Source organism: Narcine bancroftii, chromosome 4 (assembly GCF_036971445.1).
Source record: "Narcine bancroftii isolate sNarBan1 chromosome 4, sNarBan1.hap1, whole genome shotgun sequence".
NCBI lineage: Eukaryota > Metazoa > Chordata > Chondrichthyes > Torpediniformes > Narcinidae > Narcine > Narcine bancroftii.
The window spans coordinates 182,562,348-182,577,779 of record NC_091472.1 but is presented as its reverse complement, the minus strand read 5'-3'; the positions used below and the strand labels follow the sequence as shown (position 1 = coordinate 182,577,779).

The following is a 15,432-nucleotide window of genomic DNA, read 5'->3' as shown; positions in this document are numbered from 1 at the left end:
TAACAAAAAAATAATAATTATCATGTAAATTATGTTATTTTCTCCATATAAATACAAGATCTCAATTCATTATGCCAATGAACTATATTAATCTCTACGTTATCTTTCCAAGTAATCGCAACACATTTCCATGCCACTGATAACGCTAAACGAACAAAAGCTATCTGAAACTTATCCAACCCCAAACCAGTCAAAGAAACCAAATAACCCAACAAAAAAATCTCTGGATCTAATGGTAATTTAATTTTTAATAATTTCTCCAAAACCAACCTAACTTTTGCACAAAATGGTTGTACCCTATCATAAGACCAAGCTGCATGAAAAAAAAGTTCCAGTACTTAACCCATATCTAAAACAAAAATCCAAATGACTAAATCCATATTTTTTCAATTTCTCAGGAGTCAAGTATAACTGAAGTTAAAAAAATATAATTAACCAAACCATATCTTGCATTAGTCAATTTAGTTACCCCTTCATGACACATAACCTCTCAATTCTCTTGAGGTATAACATAAGTTAAATCACTTTCCCATTTATTTCTAGATTTCTCCAAATTCAGGTTTTCCTTAGTTTCCTGTAACAATCGATACATATCTGAAATAAAACCTCTCTTTGGTATAGAGGAAATCAAAAATTCAAATTTTGTTAACTTAAGTAAACTCATCTCTTTACCATAATTATCCCTTATCAAAGCTCTGTTGGTAATACACAAATAAAGAAACTGTCCTTCTTCAATAGACAATAGACAATAGGAGCTGGAGTAGGCCATTTGGCCCGTCGGGCCAGCACCGCCATTTTAGATCATGGCTGATCATTACCATCAGTACCCCTTTCCATCCTTATCCCCATAACCCTTAACTCCGTTACCCACAAGAGTCTTATCTAACTCTTTTGAACATAGTCAGCGAATCCGCCTCTACCACCCTCTGTGGCAGAGCATTCCACAGATCCACACTTCTCTGGGTAAAAAAATGCTTTCTCATCTCCGTCCTAAAGGGCCTACCCTGTATTCTTAAACTATGCCCTCTAGTCCTCGTCTCCCCCATCATTGGGAACAAGTAATCAGACTTCACCTTGTCTATCCCCCTGATGATTTTGTATACCTCAATCATGTCCCCGTCATCCTTCTAAACTCCAATGGATACAAGTCCAGTTTTTCTAGCCTTGCTGCATATTCAAAACAATCCTGAATCACTTTTATACCCTGAAAATACCATATCTTTAAATCCTTATTAAACATTCAAAAAGGAATAAGCTGATTTTGATTTTGATAATTTACCCTTTGTTCCTATAACATCATTTCTTTTAACCCATATAACCATAACCATATAACCATTTACGGAGCGGAAACAGGCCATGTTGGCCTTTCGAGTCCGCATCGGTTCACTGATTTTGTGTGCCCTCTTCAGGCATATCTTTAACAGATGTTTTAATACTGACATATATCGCTGCAATAAATTCAAATTCCACTTATATATAAACTGGTGAACATCAAATTCAGAAATACAGGTAAACTCCACCTTGGCCCAACTAGGAGGCTGATTAATATCCATATTATTCTACTAACAAAATTCAACTGTGCAGCTTGATAATAATTTTGAAAATGAGGCAACTGAAGTCCACCTAACGAATATTTCCATGTCATTTTCTGTAAAGCTACTTACTCGAGCTAATTTTCCCTTCCATAAAAATTTCTTCACCACCTTATTCAAATCCTGAAAAAACCCTTTGAAAGTGACATAGAATTTTTCTGAATTAAATATTGAATACGAGAAAAAATATTCAATTTAATACAATTTACTCGACCTATTAATGTTAACGGAATATCCTTCTATGAAATATAAAGTGTTCACAATCACGACTCTGGAGACAAAGTCTTGGAGAACAGGTTCAGCTTTATTTCGGGTCTGCAGAGCCGGGTGTCGCTTAGTCCCAAGACACACCGGAGGTCCAGAATCATCACTCTTTTGTACAGTCCCACGCTCAACATTACCACACCTCCCTTTAGTCTTTTCCAATCGGAATTTCAATACCTTACAACCTTCCCCTTTTCCCTCTCATCCCTGCAGATACCATATAGTCCCTCCCTCATCATACATTGCATGTTATATTAATTAGGCTGTCTCATCATTAGGGGCGTCTAAGTTAATATCCATGTCTTCATTAAGCAAGCGCAATGGTTACTGTGGGGTACCCTAGGTCACCGTGCCAGTCCGAACCGGACTCCATCATCCTTGAGGCTTCCGATAAGCAAGTGGCCCACTTGTTAGTACTGTCTATTCTCAAGCTCTAATCTACATATTTCGCATTCCATCACCTTTCACAGAATACTTCTAGTTTAATCATCTCCAGCCATTTTTCACACTTCAATTTAATCAAATCTATTTTAATCTTTTTCAATAAAGGTACATAATTTATCATATAAAGCACACATGTCAAACTCTGGCCCGCGGGGCAAATTTGGCCTGCGATATAATTATATTTGGCCCGCAAGATCATTTCAAAAATGTATTAGAGGTGGCCCGCTGGCCGCCGCGCCAGTATAGCGCATGCACAGTAATACAACAAATCCCAGAATGCATTGGCGTCAGCCCACTAATCGCCCCCACCTCCTCTGTTTACGTTGCAGGGTCTCACCGTGGACTCTGGTTTTGGGGCCTGGCCGGTGTCAGGGGAAGCCAAGGCCGCTTCCCAGCGCCCGGAACCGGAGGCCTCGGGCCTGACCTCGCCAGGACCGTTGCCCACTCCCCCTCCCTGCCGCAGGCTGATCCGCGACTCACGGTGACGGGGCCGCTGATCCGCCGAGATGCCGCCCTGCAGTGAGAGCCGATGCCCCCGCACTGTCATTGTCCAACCCGATTGCCCGCAAACCCCGCCCTCCCGCACATAGGCCTGAGTAAGTATTATGAACTTTAATCTCAGGATAAAACAATCTTCCAATAGTTTCATGTCACAGTGATAAATATATTCCTGGTTAAAAATGGTCCTGCACCTGGATACATTTAGGCATAAAACTTGAAAAGTGTGTAAATCAAAGGATATCTGTACCAATGGAAAAAGGGCATGGCAAATAACCCTGCTAGAGTTCATGCCCACAATCAGTCACCCATTTGATTGTTTCAGGAATCATGTTATTCTCCCACATTCTCAATAGCCCTCAGATTTTACTATTCGACAGCACACTAGCAACATTTGACAAATCCTCTATAGAGAAATATTATTTATTGAATATTTTATTTCTCATTTGTTAATGCTTCTGGAAAGAGTTTTTCCAAAACTGTCATTAAACATTTATTTTAATAAGAAAAAGTTTAACATTACATATGTTGAAAGAAGAGAAAACATGCAGATGTTGTTGAAAATTTTCAATCAATATTTAGTTCGGCCCTCGACTTAGTCCAAGTTTTTAATTTTGGCCCTCCGTGAATTTGAGTTTGACACCCCTGATATAAAGATTGATAATTTGCATTCACAGTTACCCCTAAATATTTAACTTTATCGGACCACCTTAATTTTATAATATTTTTACGTTCTTTATAATCCCCTTCCAAAATTAGCAATATTTCACTCTTATCCCAATTCACCTTATACCTAGATTACCTGCTTGCTTACTGAGAATCCATCCACCTCTGCTTTAAAAATACCCAGACTCTGCTTCACTGTTGCTTTGAGGGTAAAAGTTCCAAAGACTCACAACTCTCAAAAGAGAAATAAAAATCCCCTCCCTTCCATCCTAAATGAGTGACCCTTAGTTTTTCCCTTAGTTCTCAGCCCTGGTTCTCAGCAGCAAACACTGATATATTGTTTGCCCACCTAATGACTTGTTGTAAATGTGTACTAGCCATTCATGATCTATATACTAAAACACTCAAATCCCTCTTCAGTCGTCTACAGTCTCTCATCATTTTGATTTTAGTTTTAGTTTTCCTGACCAAATACACAAAAAAATCATGTTGCCTCACATTTAACCATTAATATCTCTTTGTATCCGCCTGATGCCCTTATCAGGAGTTTCCAGCCTATCACTATGTCATCAGTGAATTTAGAACTCAGGCTTCAGTGCCTTCATCCAAATAATTTATATGACGGGAACAATGTTGAGGGCCTAGTACCAATTCCAAGAACACCCGCATGTTGCATCTTCTCATCCCTTTTCTGACTTCTTTTTGCTTTCTGCTAACCGACCAATCATCTCCCCATGCCTCCTACACCACAATAACAATCATTGAGGCTCCACATCAAGTGCCTTCTGCAAAGCCCTATTATCCACACTACATTTCACTTCTTCAAAGAAGTTCAATAAATTGCTAAAATGTGCTTTATTTCTCACAAAACCTTTTGCCGACTACCCTGAATATTTGTTTGGTGTCCCATTGTAATGCTTTAAAAAAATAGTTTTTGACGTTTTCCCCAATGACTGATGTTAAGTTCACTTGTAGTTTCCTGTTTGAACAAAGTTGCCAGTGCAGAATCTGCTGTAATTTAACTTGGTCTAATCGGGTGAATGCCAGCCACAAGGGTTATATTTATATCTCCATACAACAAAGAAGAAGGCCATTTGGCCCATTGAATTCAATTGTTAGATCAATCACATTTTTCTGATCACTTCCCTGGTAACCTGTGATTCTTACATCATCTACCTAATCCAGTTTCCTTTCAGGAAAGGTCACAATGTCGAAGTGAAGCACAGTTGGCTACATTGCTATCAGCAGGAGTGACATAGGGTTGCTCCGTGAGGTTTAGATCTCTGGGGGAACCCTACAGCTTGACAGCAAGAGACAGGTAAGTACAGCGAAGGAGTCTTCAACCCATCAGAAATGAAAGCACAAGGGGCAGGTATATTGTCTGATGTAGGGAGTGGGGTGCACTGAAAGTGTACCATGTGTTGATTGTGCGACTGTTAAGCTGGTGCTTTTCCATCTACAGTGTTCACTTCTATCTGTATTTTCACACAAGTCTCTGAGAAAGTAACTGCTCACAGGACTGAAAAGCAATCGAGCTGCATTCATCTGAATTCATAACAGGTTTACTTTACAGTCCCTTGGAATAAGTGAGTTTATTCCAGTGTAACATCATTTGAGCACTGTGTATTATGATGAAGGCAAAATTGAAGGAAAGCCCAGATTTATTTCTGGCCCAATCAGAGTTGAAATGGAAGCAGTATGTTAAGCAGTCAATCTACTTGGATTGGCAATGGTCTTTTTTTTCATGGAGTACATTTGCTCTTTTGCCAAGCTACTCATTTATAGCAGATGGTTTTGAAAGTGGAAGCATGCCAGCATAGCTTTTCAGTTGCAAATTTAATGATTATTATAACTTGTCACAAATAAGCCAAGTGGTTGCTTTTGGGCCACTATTTAAGGGTTAACTGAGCATTGCTTATGGATTTTGAGATTTGCAACGAAAGCCCATTATCCTCCCAGATTGCTGGTTGTTGGGTGTTGTAATGGTCAAACAGCAGGCTGACCACTGGAGCAGCACCACTGGTAACGATGGCCAGCAGCTGTCAGTGACGCTAATAAGTCATCTGAATCCCAGCAGTTGTGCAGAGTGTTTTGATATTGCAACTACTGCCATGTGGACGCTCCAAGGCTGAGAAGCTATAGGATTGATGACCAGGTGGCAGAAGTGTTGCTACAGGGAGCAGGAGAAAGGAATGTTGGCGGAATTGGCCAGAGTTGCTGGAAATGATGCAAAAGGAGTCAGAAGAAATGGCAGATGGGAGCCGATGTTCAGATTCAGATTTCAGATTTATTATCAGAGTACATCACATACAACTCTGAGATTCTTTTTCCTGTGGGCGAGCCAGAATTAACTCTTATTGGTGGTGCCAAAAATATCATATTCAATGTACACATGTAAACAAAGAAAGAAATGTAAAAAAAATGTCTGTGCAATACAGAGAAAAAAATCAATAAAGTACACAAGTAAGAGTCTTTAAATAAGTTCCTGATTGAGTTTGTTGTTGAGGTGTCCGATGGTGGAGGGGTAGCAGCTGCTTCTGAACCCTGTGGTGCGAGTCTTGCAACACCTATGCCTCTTTCCTGATGGCAGCTGCGAAAAGAGAGCGTGCGCTGGGTGGTGTGGATCTTTGATGATTGCTTCTGCTCTCTGACACCAGTGATCCCTATAGATGTTCTTGATGGGGAGGGTTTTGCCTGTGATGTCCTGGGCTGTGTCCACTACCTTTTACAGAACTTTATGCTCAAAGGTATTGGTGTCCCCAAACTAGATCTTGATGCAGCTGGTCTGTTGTTTTAAGGAACAATTGGAGGGATGGCTGACCTGAAGAAATTAATTAGGTCAAGAGTGCCATTTTTAAGGTCAAACTCTGATTGCCAGCAAGCATGCTGGAAACTCTGCTTTGAACAGCTTTAAATTTGGACGAAAATATGTGTGGTATTTTGAATAAATTTACAGATGACCCAAGATTGGTGGACAGTGATAAAGATTGCCTAATTCCTACAACCAGGAAGTGGCAGATGGAATTTAATTTGGTCAAGTGCAAAGTTAAGCCAGGGGGAACATGCAAAATGAATGCTGGGCCCTGGGGAGTATTGTTCAACAGTGGGACGTTGGGCACAAGCACATAGTTCCCTGAAAGTAGCAGCACAGGTAGATGGGGTGGTGAAGATGACCTGCAGCATGGTTGGCTTCATTGGTTGAGGCACTGAATACAGGAGTCATGTTGCAGTTGTGTAAAACATTGGTTAGGCTGCTCTTGGACTATTGTGTCCAGCACTGGCGCCCACACTAGGGCAAGGATGTGACTAAGTCAGAGAGAATGTTGCTTGGATTGGAGGGATATGATTGGCTGAATCGGCTTTCACTAGAGTGAAGGAGGCTGAGGTATGAAAAAGATACATAAAATTATGAATGGTACAGGTTGGGGAGATAACCAGTATCTGTTTCCCATGGTCGGGGTGTCTAAAACTAGCAGGCAAAGGTTTAAGGAGAATGGGAAGGAGTTTAAAGGGGATGTGAAGGGTATATTTTTCAGAGTAGTTGGGCATCTAGGATGAGATGCCAGACAGGTGATGGAGGTAGGAGCAGGAACAACATTTAAGAGGCATCTGGACTTGAATAAGCAGGGCACAGAGGGTCACGGAACTAATGCAGGCAGATGAGATTAGAATGAGGGTTGTCATAGATGCAGTAGACTGAAGGATTTGTTTCTCTATTGTACAATAATTAATTTAGTCCATTCCATTACTTAATTATTATAATGTATACACCCTGTATTCACCCAAAAACCATGTGATCTCCTGGAAATAGTGGAAAAGCAGATTGAAAACCCAGGCTAAATGATTGGGTTTGGGAGACAGGTGGAAAACGGGTGAATTTCCTGTTTGACCTCATAAACCCCTTTTATTAAGGAAATCCAAAGAATTAGTGTTCACTCCATTGGTTGACAGCTTGTTCTGATGGCAACTATTTTGGACATAAAGAATCGTCTTCTGAAGGTGCCCCTAGATTGGTACAGATTTAAAATTATAATTTTATTCATTCCTAATCTTGGTACAAAAAAGAATGCAGTTTATCCCTTTCATCCTCCTATTAACCTCAAATGGTGTCTCGGGATTTTAAATCTACCTTGATAAATAAGCACATCTATTGTTTCAACCAAAGAAAGACATAAGCATATACAGAATTATACAGAATTCTGGCTTGTGCCGCATTATTATTTGGTATAAGGAAGTTGATCGTGAAAGTGAGCAAAATTGTATACGTGGTAGAATTCCAGTGACACGGAGCCAGTGCTGTCTGTGTGGAGTTTGCACATACTCCCTGCACCCTTGGGGTTCCACTTGGCTGCTTCAGTTACCTCCCACATCTCAAAGATGTCCAGGTCCAGGTTAATTTGCTGCTGTAAATTGCCTTTCGCCGGTAAGCAAGTGACAAAACCAGGACAGTGTTGATCTGAATCTGGGGATTCAAATCGACTCCAGATTCAGACAATTAGTGGGAAATGACAATGCTCAATGAGTTAGCATTGAATGGCTTTATTCTATGTTGGAAGCCAATATAGAAATGGTATTTCTACCCTCAAGAGCATCTTGTGATTATTAACCTAGGATATAATTGAAGGAACAGTTATGAACGGGAGGACTTGAACATTAGAAGCCTTGAACCATTTTCCAATATAATAGGCCGTGAATTCATCAAGAGATCTAGATAAGGTAAAAGGCAAAGACAATGGCCTCCCCAACTTCTTGTCCAGTATCCGAACACTTACTTTACAAACTTATCCCTGATATATTGCAATGAAGTGACTGCGTCCAAGTACTGATGTGGTGGAATAACATGACAGTTGTTTTTCTTCCTGGCACTGGAATAATTGAGTCCCGCCACATATACTTTGTTTTCAAACTTTTAGTCTTTGGACAACCAACTTCAATTAAGACTCTATACATTCAGTGAAGTCGTCACAATCTATGTGCCCAGTTGTTGAAACTGATTCATACAATTTCTCAAATATTTGAATCCTGCTGGAATGGACCATGTGTTGGGTAACGGTAAAAACCCCTAGTATCGGGAATTTAAGCAACTGGCAGCCTCAAGTAACCTGCAAAAAAAGGGGAAAATAAATAAATAAATATTAACATAAAGAAGAATAACATAATAGGTTAAAACATTGCAAGTTTAAAATTGTAAAAGTAAACATTCTCTGAATTAACACGTAAACCTTAGCCAGTAGAGTGTCCTGGTTGTGCTTATGTTTGTAGCAGGTGTTTGAATAAAGTCATTTGAAACAGTAATGGTGATCCTCAGGATGAAGCTCTGCTTGATGCTGCTCGCCATTGGGGTGACTCTCTTAAAGCGTCTCCTTTTCCCATCTTAGTAAGAATGAGAAGCTTTGTCTGAAAATTGGTGGGGGGGGGGGTGGTGCGTTTAATAACCTATGATGTTATTGTTCATCTTTCGGGCGGCTCCTTAGAGGGGGAGGAACCTGCAGATGCAACGACAGTTAAATATTTTCAAAGAATGTGACTGAATATAAAGTAAAATGCTTAAAGGTTTATATATTCATACAAGTGAAGTTTGTTCAGTGTAAGTACAGTATAGTATTTTTATCTTTTGTCTTCTAAACTGTTTTTTTTCTTATTGCAGGTATATTAGTTTGTGTTACAGGTTATATTATATTTTATATTATATATTCATATGTCTTTAAAAGAGATAGATTGTGTGTGTGTGTGTGTGTGTGTGTGTGTGTGTGTGTGTGTGTGTGTGTGTGTGTGTGTGTGTGTGTGTGTGTGTGTGTTGGGGGGGGGTGGTTTTAGTGTAAACATTTAAAATGCAATAGCTTTGTCTGAAGCCAGAAATGCAGCACCAGTGATTTTGCAAAGACTATGAAACTGCTTTGGAAAGAATTTCAAAAGCAAGTGCATGTAAATAGTCCAGACTCAAAGTGCTGATAAGATCTTTCAAGGATTGGGTTTGGAGCCTTGGGGAGGTGATCTGATTTTTACAAACAGAGACACAAAAAAAAACCAAACAGGATTTCTCTTTTAGAGAGAGAGAGAGAGAGAGAGAGAAGTCAGTTCTGCAGTAGCTTTTGGAGGCTGCAACGTGGCAAGCTGGCAGCTTATTGAAAACCCCATTTTGAAGACTGGTTGTGGGTTCTGAGTTCATCCTGTTCATAACCCTTGTAGTCCTTACAAGAGGAACTGGCTGGCTGGAGTGTTTCTCCTAAAATAAGGGAAACAAGAGGAACTCTGTGGTGACCTGGAAGAAGAGATTATCATTTGGAAAACCCATGATGGGGCAAGTTTCTTCGGCAAGACACTGAAGTGACTGATTGGGGGAAATCAGTTTGTGGGTGTCCAACGAGCAACAAATCTCTCTCTGAAACCAACAAGAACCTTCCTGAGTGGTAACCATTTACCTTTAAGCACCAAAGCCAGGTTAAAATTCATAAATGTTAAATTCTGTGCACAGTATAAGAATTGCCTGATACCAGTGAACTTAGAGAAGTGAGAAGTGAGATTGGACTGTGAATCACAAAGAACTTTCCAGAATATATATACACATACCTGTGTGCTTAGAATTAGAAGGGGGTTAAGTTAAGTTAATAGTAATAAGTTAAAGTTTGATCCTGTTAAAAGCAACTTTTGTTTAAGTCACCATTTGTCTTGGTGAATTTCTATTGTTGCTGGGTTTTGGGGTCCCCTGGAGTCTTAACAGTTAGGTATTGTAAGCGTAAGTCTCAAGCAACTCGAAAGTACACTTATCCATCAATCCTCATAGGCTCCAAATACCAGGCATTTATCTGCATGTTCCTTCACCAAGAGCCTAAAACCTCAATTCAATTTTGGCTTTCATTGTTCAAAATCAGGATCCTTAACAATACCACTATCTGTGGGTATGAAACAATTCTCATGCATAATTTCAAAGTGGAACCCTTAGCTAAACAAGAACTGATGGTGGCAAAGCTATTTTGAACCTGATGAACGACCCCACAGCTGTACTGTCAAACACATTGAGTAAACTCCTTTTTGATTTATCGTGTAAAGTTGCAAAGGACTGTGAATATAATAAGCTTGTTTTGCTGATACATCATATTTTGATGCCTGAAACTCAAGTTTTATTGACTTCAACAAACTAGAATACAGTACCAAACTTGCAGAAGGAGCTTGTGTATGCAAAATGGGCAGGGTTGTGTGTGGAACGTAAATTTGCCAGCTATAGAAAAGATATTCACATCTCTAATGCTATGTGGTGAATTTGGTTCCACAATAAACACCTGAAAGTTTAAAGAATTAGCAATAATGGTAAAAATATTGCAAAATTGTGAAACTTTTTAAGATAAATATAATAGTTTAGGGAAAGGGTATTAATGTTAACTGAGTGGGATAAATTAAAGAGCTATATCAGCAACATGAAACAAAGCCACTAAACAGCAGCAGAATTCCTAAAAATTCTGGCAGCCTTATTTAGAGCATATAGGTACCTCAATGGTGCCAACATGGGATTACGTTTGCTACTGGCTAGCCAGTAGACCTCTGTAAAGATTTTTGCATTATCATGTCTCTATACAGTTTTACTGTATGCACTGACAATGGGATGCTCTTTTTTTGTGTTCCTTGTTCTTTCTCTGTTAAATAGGACATATAAAGGGGAGTCAGTGGAGGGAGGGATTCTCTTGATGTTTTGTATTTGGTATGATTGTTGATTGTTAAATATATTTAAAATTATAAACAAATTATTGCAAAAAAATAGCAACCAACTTCACTTAATAAATAAAACCCTTGTTCTCTGAATATGTTTGATTTTTAGGCACGGTATTTGCATATTGTCAACAAAAGTTTGTAGAAGCAGGTGTATGTGTCATTGTGTGTGTACATGTGACAGCTGGATCCAAGCTCACAAGCCTCTGCAGTTTCATTCAGGGTTGGGTGGAGCAGTCCCCATTCCATGCAGTGTTGCAACCTAACAGAATGCTTTCACTGAAGCACCTGTAGACCTTGTTAAGGATGCAGGCAACATGCCAAATCTCTTCAGGCTTCTGAGGATATATCTGGTATTCCAGAGGTAATGTTATAACCAACTGCCAACACTGTTTTCATTTGTTTTCGTTCAAGTTCACTCGTTTGCTCAGTCACTTGCAGAAATTACATACAATTAGAAGCAGTCTTGTAAAATCAGAAAAATGGGCAAGGGAACCTCATTCCATCCCAGTGAGTCACTGATGCCCTGTCTGCAAGGAACAGTAATGTACTGAATTAACCACTGCTGCGTGGAAAAGGTTTAAAAATCACATCCTTGATTGTGTTTAAAAAAAAAGTTTGGGTGGATTCTGCTTTCACGTCAGGAGATTGTTGTTTGAACAATAAAAATGGCAACATTACCCTGAATGTTCCTGGACTCTGGACCACACTGCCAGGGACACGGGTCAGCTCAAGAATGGCTGGTGTTGCAAGGGGTGGAGGAAAAGGGACTTCAGGAAGGAAGGCCAAGGGGAGGAGACGGAATGGAACAGATGAAGCCAGAACTAACATCGCCATTTCTTATTGTCTACACAACTTCACTGTCTTTATTGTCCCACTGACAGGGAGCCCCATCCAGAATTTTCTGCAGTCAGTGGTATGATTGCGAAACGTTTTCCTAATAGCAAACTGTCCGAGGGAGTTGAGAAAAATGAGGTGTATACTTATTTAATAGGGAAATAGGCTCTTCCCAACATGATTAAGGAGGCTAATTTTTCTACATAATTTGCTCAGCCCTAACAACTGAAATTCTACTTTTTTCAGAAACCTAAAGAAATTCAGCATGTCCCTAAAGTCTCGAACCGGCTTTTACAGTACCACCATAGAACGTTTCCTGTCCACATGCATCACAGCTTGGGATGGGAACTGGGCTGTCCATGACTGCAAGAAATTGCAGAGTTGCAACTGCAGCTCAGGTCACCATGAAAACCAGCAGCCCCTTCATTAACTCTGCCTATCCCTCGAGGAGCTCATCAAATAACTCATCCCACCTAGGTCACTGGGTAGAAGATACACGAGTTTGAAAACATGTACCATCAGACTCAAAGCCAACTTCTTTTCCACTGTTATCAGACTCTGAACAGGCTACCTCTATGGAAAAGGTGATCCCTTAACCTCAAAATCTACTTCATTGCAGACCTTACCTGCACTTTTTCTGTTTCATTATATTCCCCACTTTTATCTCACACTAGCATGTGGGTTGACTTGCCTGGATAGTAGTTGAATCGAAGATTTTCTCTATTTCAGTAATAATAAACAATTCAATGAGTTCAAGCCAGTCTCGAGATTAGAGGCATTATTAGTCTCAGAGCTCCCTGACAGGTTTGAGGCCAGGATTTCGCTATTAGTTGTGTGTACCTTTACCTCACTGCTGACTTTGCTGATCCCTTGCTTTGGATGCATCCTTCCAGACCAGGGAAGAGAGAGTTACCTGCCCAGATAGAACATAGAACATATTGCACAGTACAGGGTCTTCGGCCCATGCTGGGCTGACCTACGTATATAAACCTACTCAACAAACAAAACCTTCCCGACCTCACACACATAAGCCTCTAATTGTTTTGCATCCCTGTGCCTTTAAATGTCACCAATCTTCACCACCACTCCTGCCAATGCATTCCAAGCGTTCACTACCCAGCATTCACTTCCCTGTGCAAAATTCTGCCCCTCATGTCTCCCCTAAACCTTCCTCCCCTCACCTTGTACAGAAGTCCTCTGGTGTTTGCTACTCTCACCGCGGTGAAAAGGTGCTGACTGTCCTTTGTATCTATGCCTCTCATAATCTTGTAGACCTCGATTGTCACCTCTCATTCTTCTTTGCTCCAAAGAGAAAATCCCTAGCTCTGTTTACCTTGCCTCATAAGACATATTCTCCAATCCAGGGAACATTCTGTTAAATCTCCTCTCTACCCTTTTCATTAGCTCCCATATTCTTCCTGTAATGAGGTGATGAGAACTGAGCACAATATTCCAAGTGTGGTCTAACCAGAGTTTTATAGAGCTGCAACATTAACTTGACTAATCAAGGCCACTGTAGCTTAAGTCTTCTTAATGATCCTATTCAACCTGCACGACAACCTTGAGAGATTTATGGATTCGACTCCAAGGTCCCTCTGTTCCTCCACAGTGTTAAAAATCCTGCTATTAACCATATACTCTGCCTTCAAGTTCGACCTCACAAAATGCATCACCTCAATCTTACCCAGATTGAACTCCATCTGCCACTTCCCCCTCCCCCCCAACTCCAATGACAACTTTCTACACTATCCACAACACCGCCAACCACCGTGTCATCTGCAAACCTACTGACGCATCCTTCGACTTTTTTGTCCAGGTCATTCATAAAAATCACAAAGAGCAGGGGTCCCAGAACAGATCCCTATGAAACTTCACTCGTCACTGACCTCCAGGCAGGAGACATTCCATCTACTACTACCCTCTGCTTTCTGCAGGCAAGCCTGAATGAGAATTCTGACTACATCCTGCACCTATAACTGAGCTGGCAACTTTACCTCAGTGCAGTACTTGGATCAGATACTTAATATGAACAGTAATATAATCAAATTTTGATCTGGATTCAGGGGCACCGCCTGCACTGTTGGCAATTCCTCTCCCCCACAGACTTGAGTTCCTCAGCAATTTGATTTTAAGCTTCAGATTCCAGCATCTTTGGTTGCTTGCGTCTCCATTTTCTGGATCTGGGAGACACTGATAAAGCCAATATTTATGGCCCAACAAACTGCTGTTGGGAAGGTGGAGGAGAGATGCTGAAGGCCCATTGACCCAGTAACCCAGTCAGACTTTAACCTGGGTGGTAACTTGTGACACTTTATCTGAGCCAATAAACAAATCAGACTTTAACTTCTATCTTTGGCACAAGCTGGAGTTCCTGGTTCCCAGCCTCTTTAATATTCTTTGCCACTCTCACACACACATCCCTGGCATCAGCCTCATCCACTGCCAGGGGGAGGCTAAATAGAAATTTAAGGAACAACATATCATATTCCAGGTGTGCAGCCTAGAACCCAACGGCATGGCTGTTGGTTTGTCCAAATGTAGGTAATCCCCACCCTGATCTGGTTTCTTTCTATCCTTTTTGTTTATCTTATCCTTTTCTCACCACCTCCCCCCCCCCCCCCCATTCCCCGCATTGGTCTCCTCCGCCACCTGCTGCTCCTCCTTTACCACCTTCTTTTGCCAAGTATCCTACTAGCACTTCTTCTCCCCAGTCTCTTTAGTCTAAATAAAAGTGCCCTGACTGATCATTGCTCTCCATGGGTGCTGTCTGGCCCGTTGAGACCTTCCTGGCTTTCTTTGTTCACTGACGATTTCCAGTGTTTTGTGTTTTTCGGACTTGGACCCAGGCCGGAAACCAGGTTTGTTCTAATCTCACTCAATTCCTGGATTAAGCAGCTCAATTAAGCGAATTTCTACTGCATAAAGGTAGACATTTTGCTGACTTTGCACGTGCTGCAGAGTCCCCCAACTGAAGAATAAATGCATGTCAGGCTGCTGTGGTTTGAGACTCTATGGATTTGAACGGGTGCAGAGGATGTGGACAAAGCAAGGGATCTCTGAGGTGACGCCTGGTCTAGTTGCACTAGGAATCAGGCTGACTTTCTCCTGTCCCTGCAACTGGAATATGTCATGTAAAAACTGGACTTAGATTAAATCAGAGGTGAAACTAGTTAAAATTGGCCACAGTATTATTAAAAGGTTAAAATAATTCATTGATTTTAATGATTATTCGACAGGTAATGGCATCAATGGATCAAAAAGGCTTTCACATCTGCACACCACTGCATAAAAGTCTGGCACTCTCCAAGGTAGCAGGGACCACAGTCTACATTAAACTTGATAATGTCCAGCCAACTGGCTCTTTTAAGATAAGAGGAGTGGGACATTTGTGCCAAAAGGTAAGGATTCAGTGAGGCAGCAGGTTTAT

At 40.7% G+C, this 15,432-nt stretch overlaps 1 protein-coding gene across 12 annotated transcripts in view; it reads left to right on the top strand.

Moving 5' to 3' along the window:
* Window positions 1–15,432, top strand: part of sdsl (serine dehydratase-like) — a 78,553-nt gene that overhangs the window by 32,761 nt on the left and 30,360 nt on the right. For 6 of the 12 annotated variants that reach the window (XM_069933169.1, XM_069933179.1, XM_069933171.1 and 3 more), the window contains one exon: window positions 15,242–15,403. In XM_069933169.1, the coding sequence (XP_069789270.1) occupies window positions 15,242–15,403 (162 nt within the window). Of the gene's footprint in view, window positions 1–4,649; window positions 4,783–9,111; window positions 9,133–11,303; window positions 11,533–12,565; window positions 12,590–15,241; window positions 15,404–15,432 lie in introns of those variants that run through there. The other 6 variants (XM_069933172.1, XM_069933175.1, XM_069933173.1 and 3 more) reach the window with 5 other exon arrangements.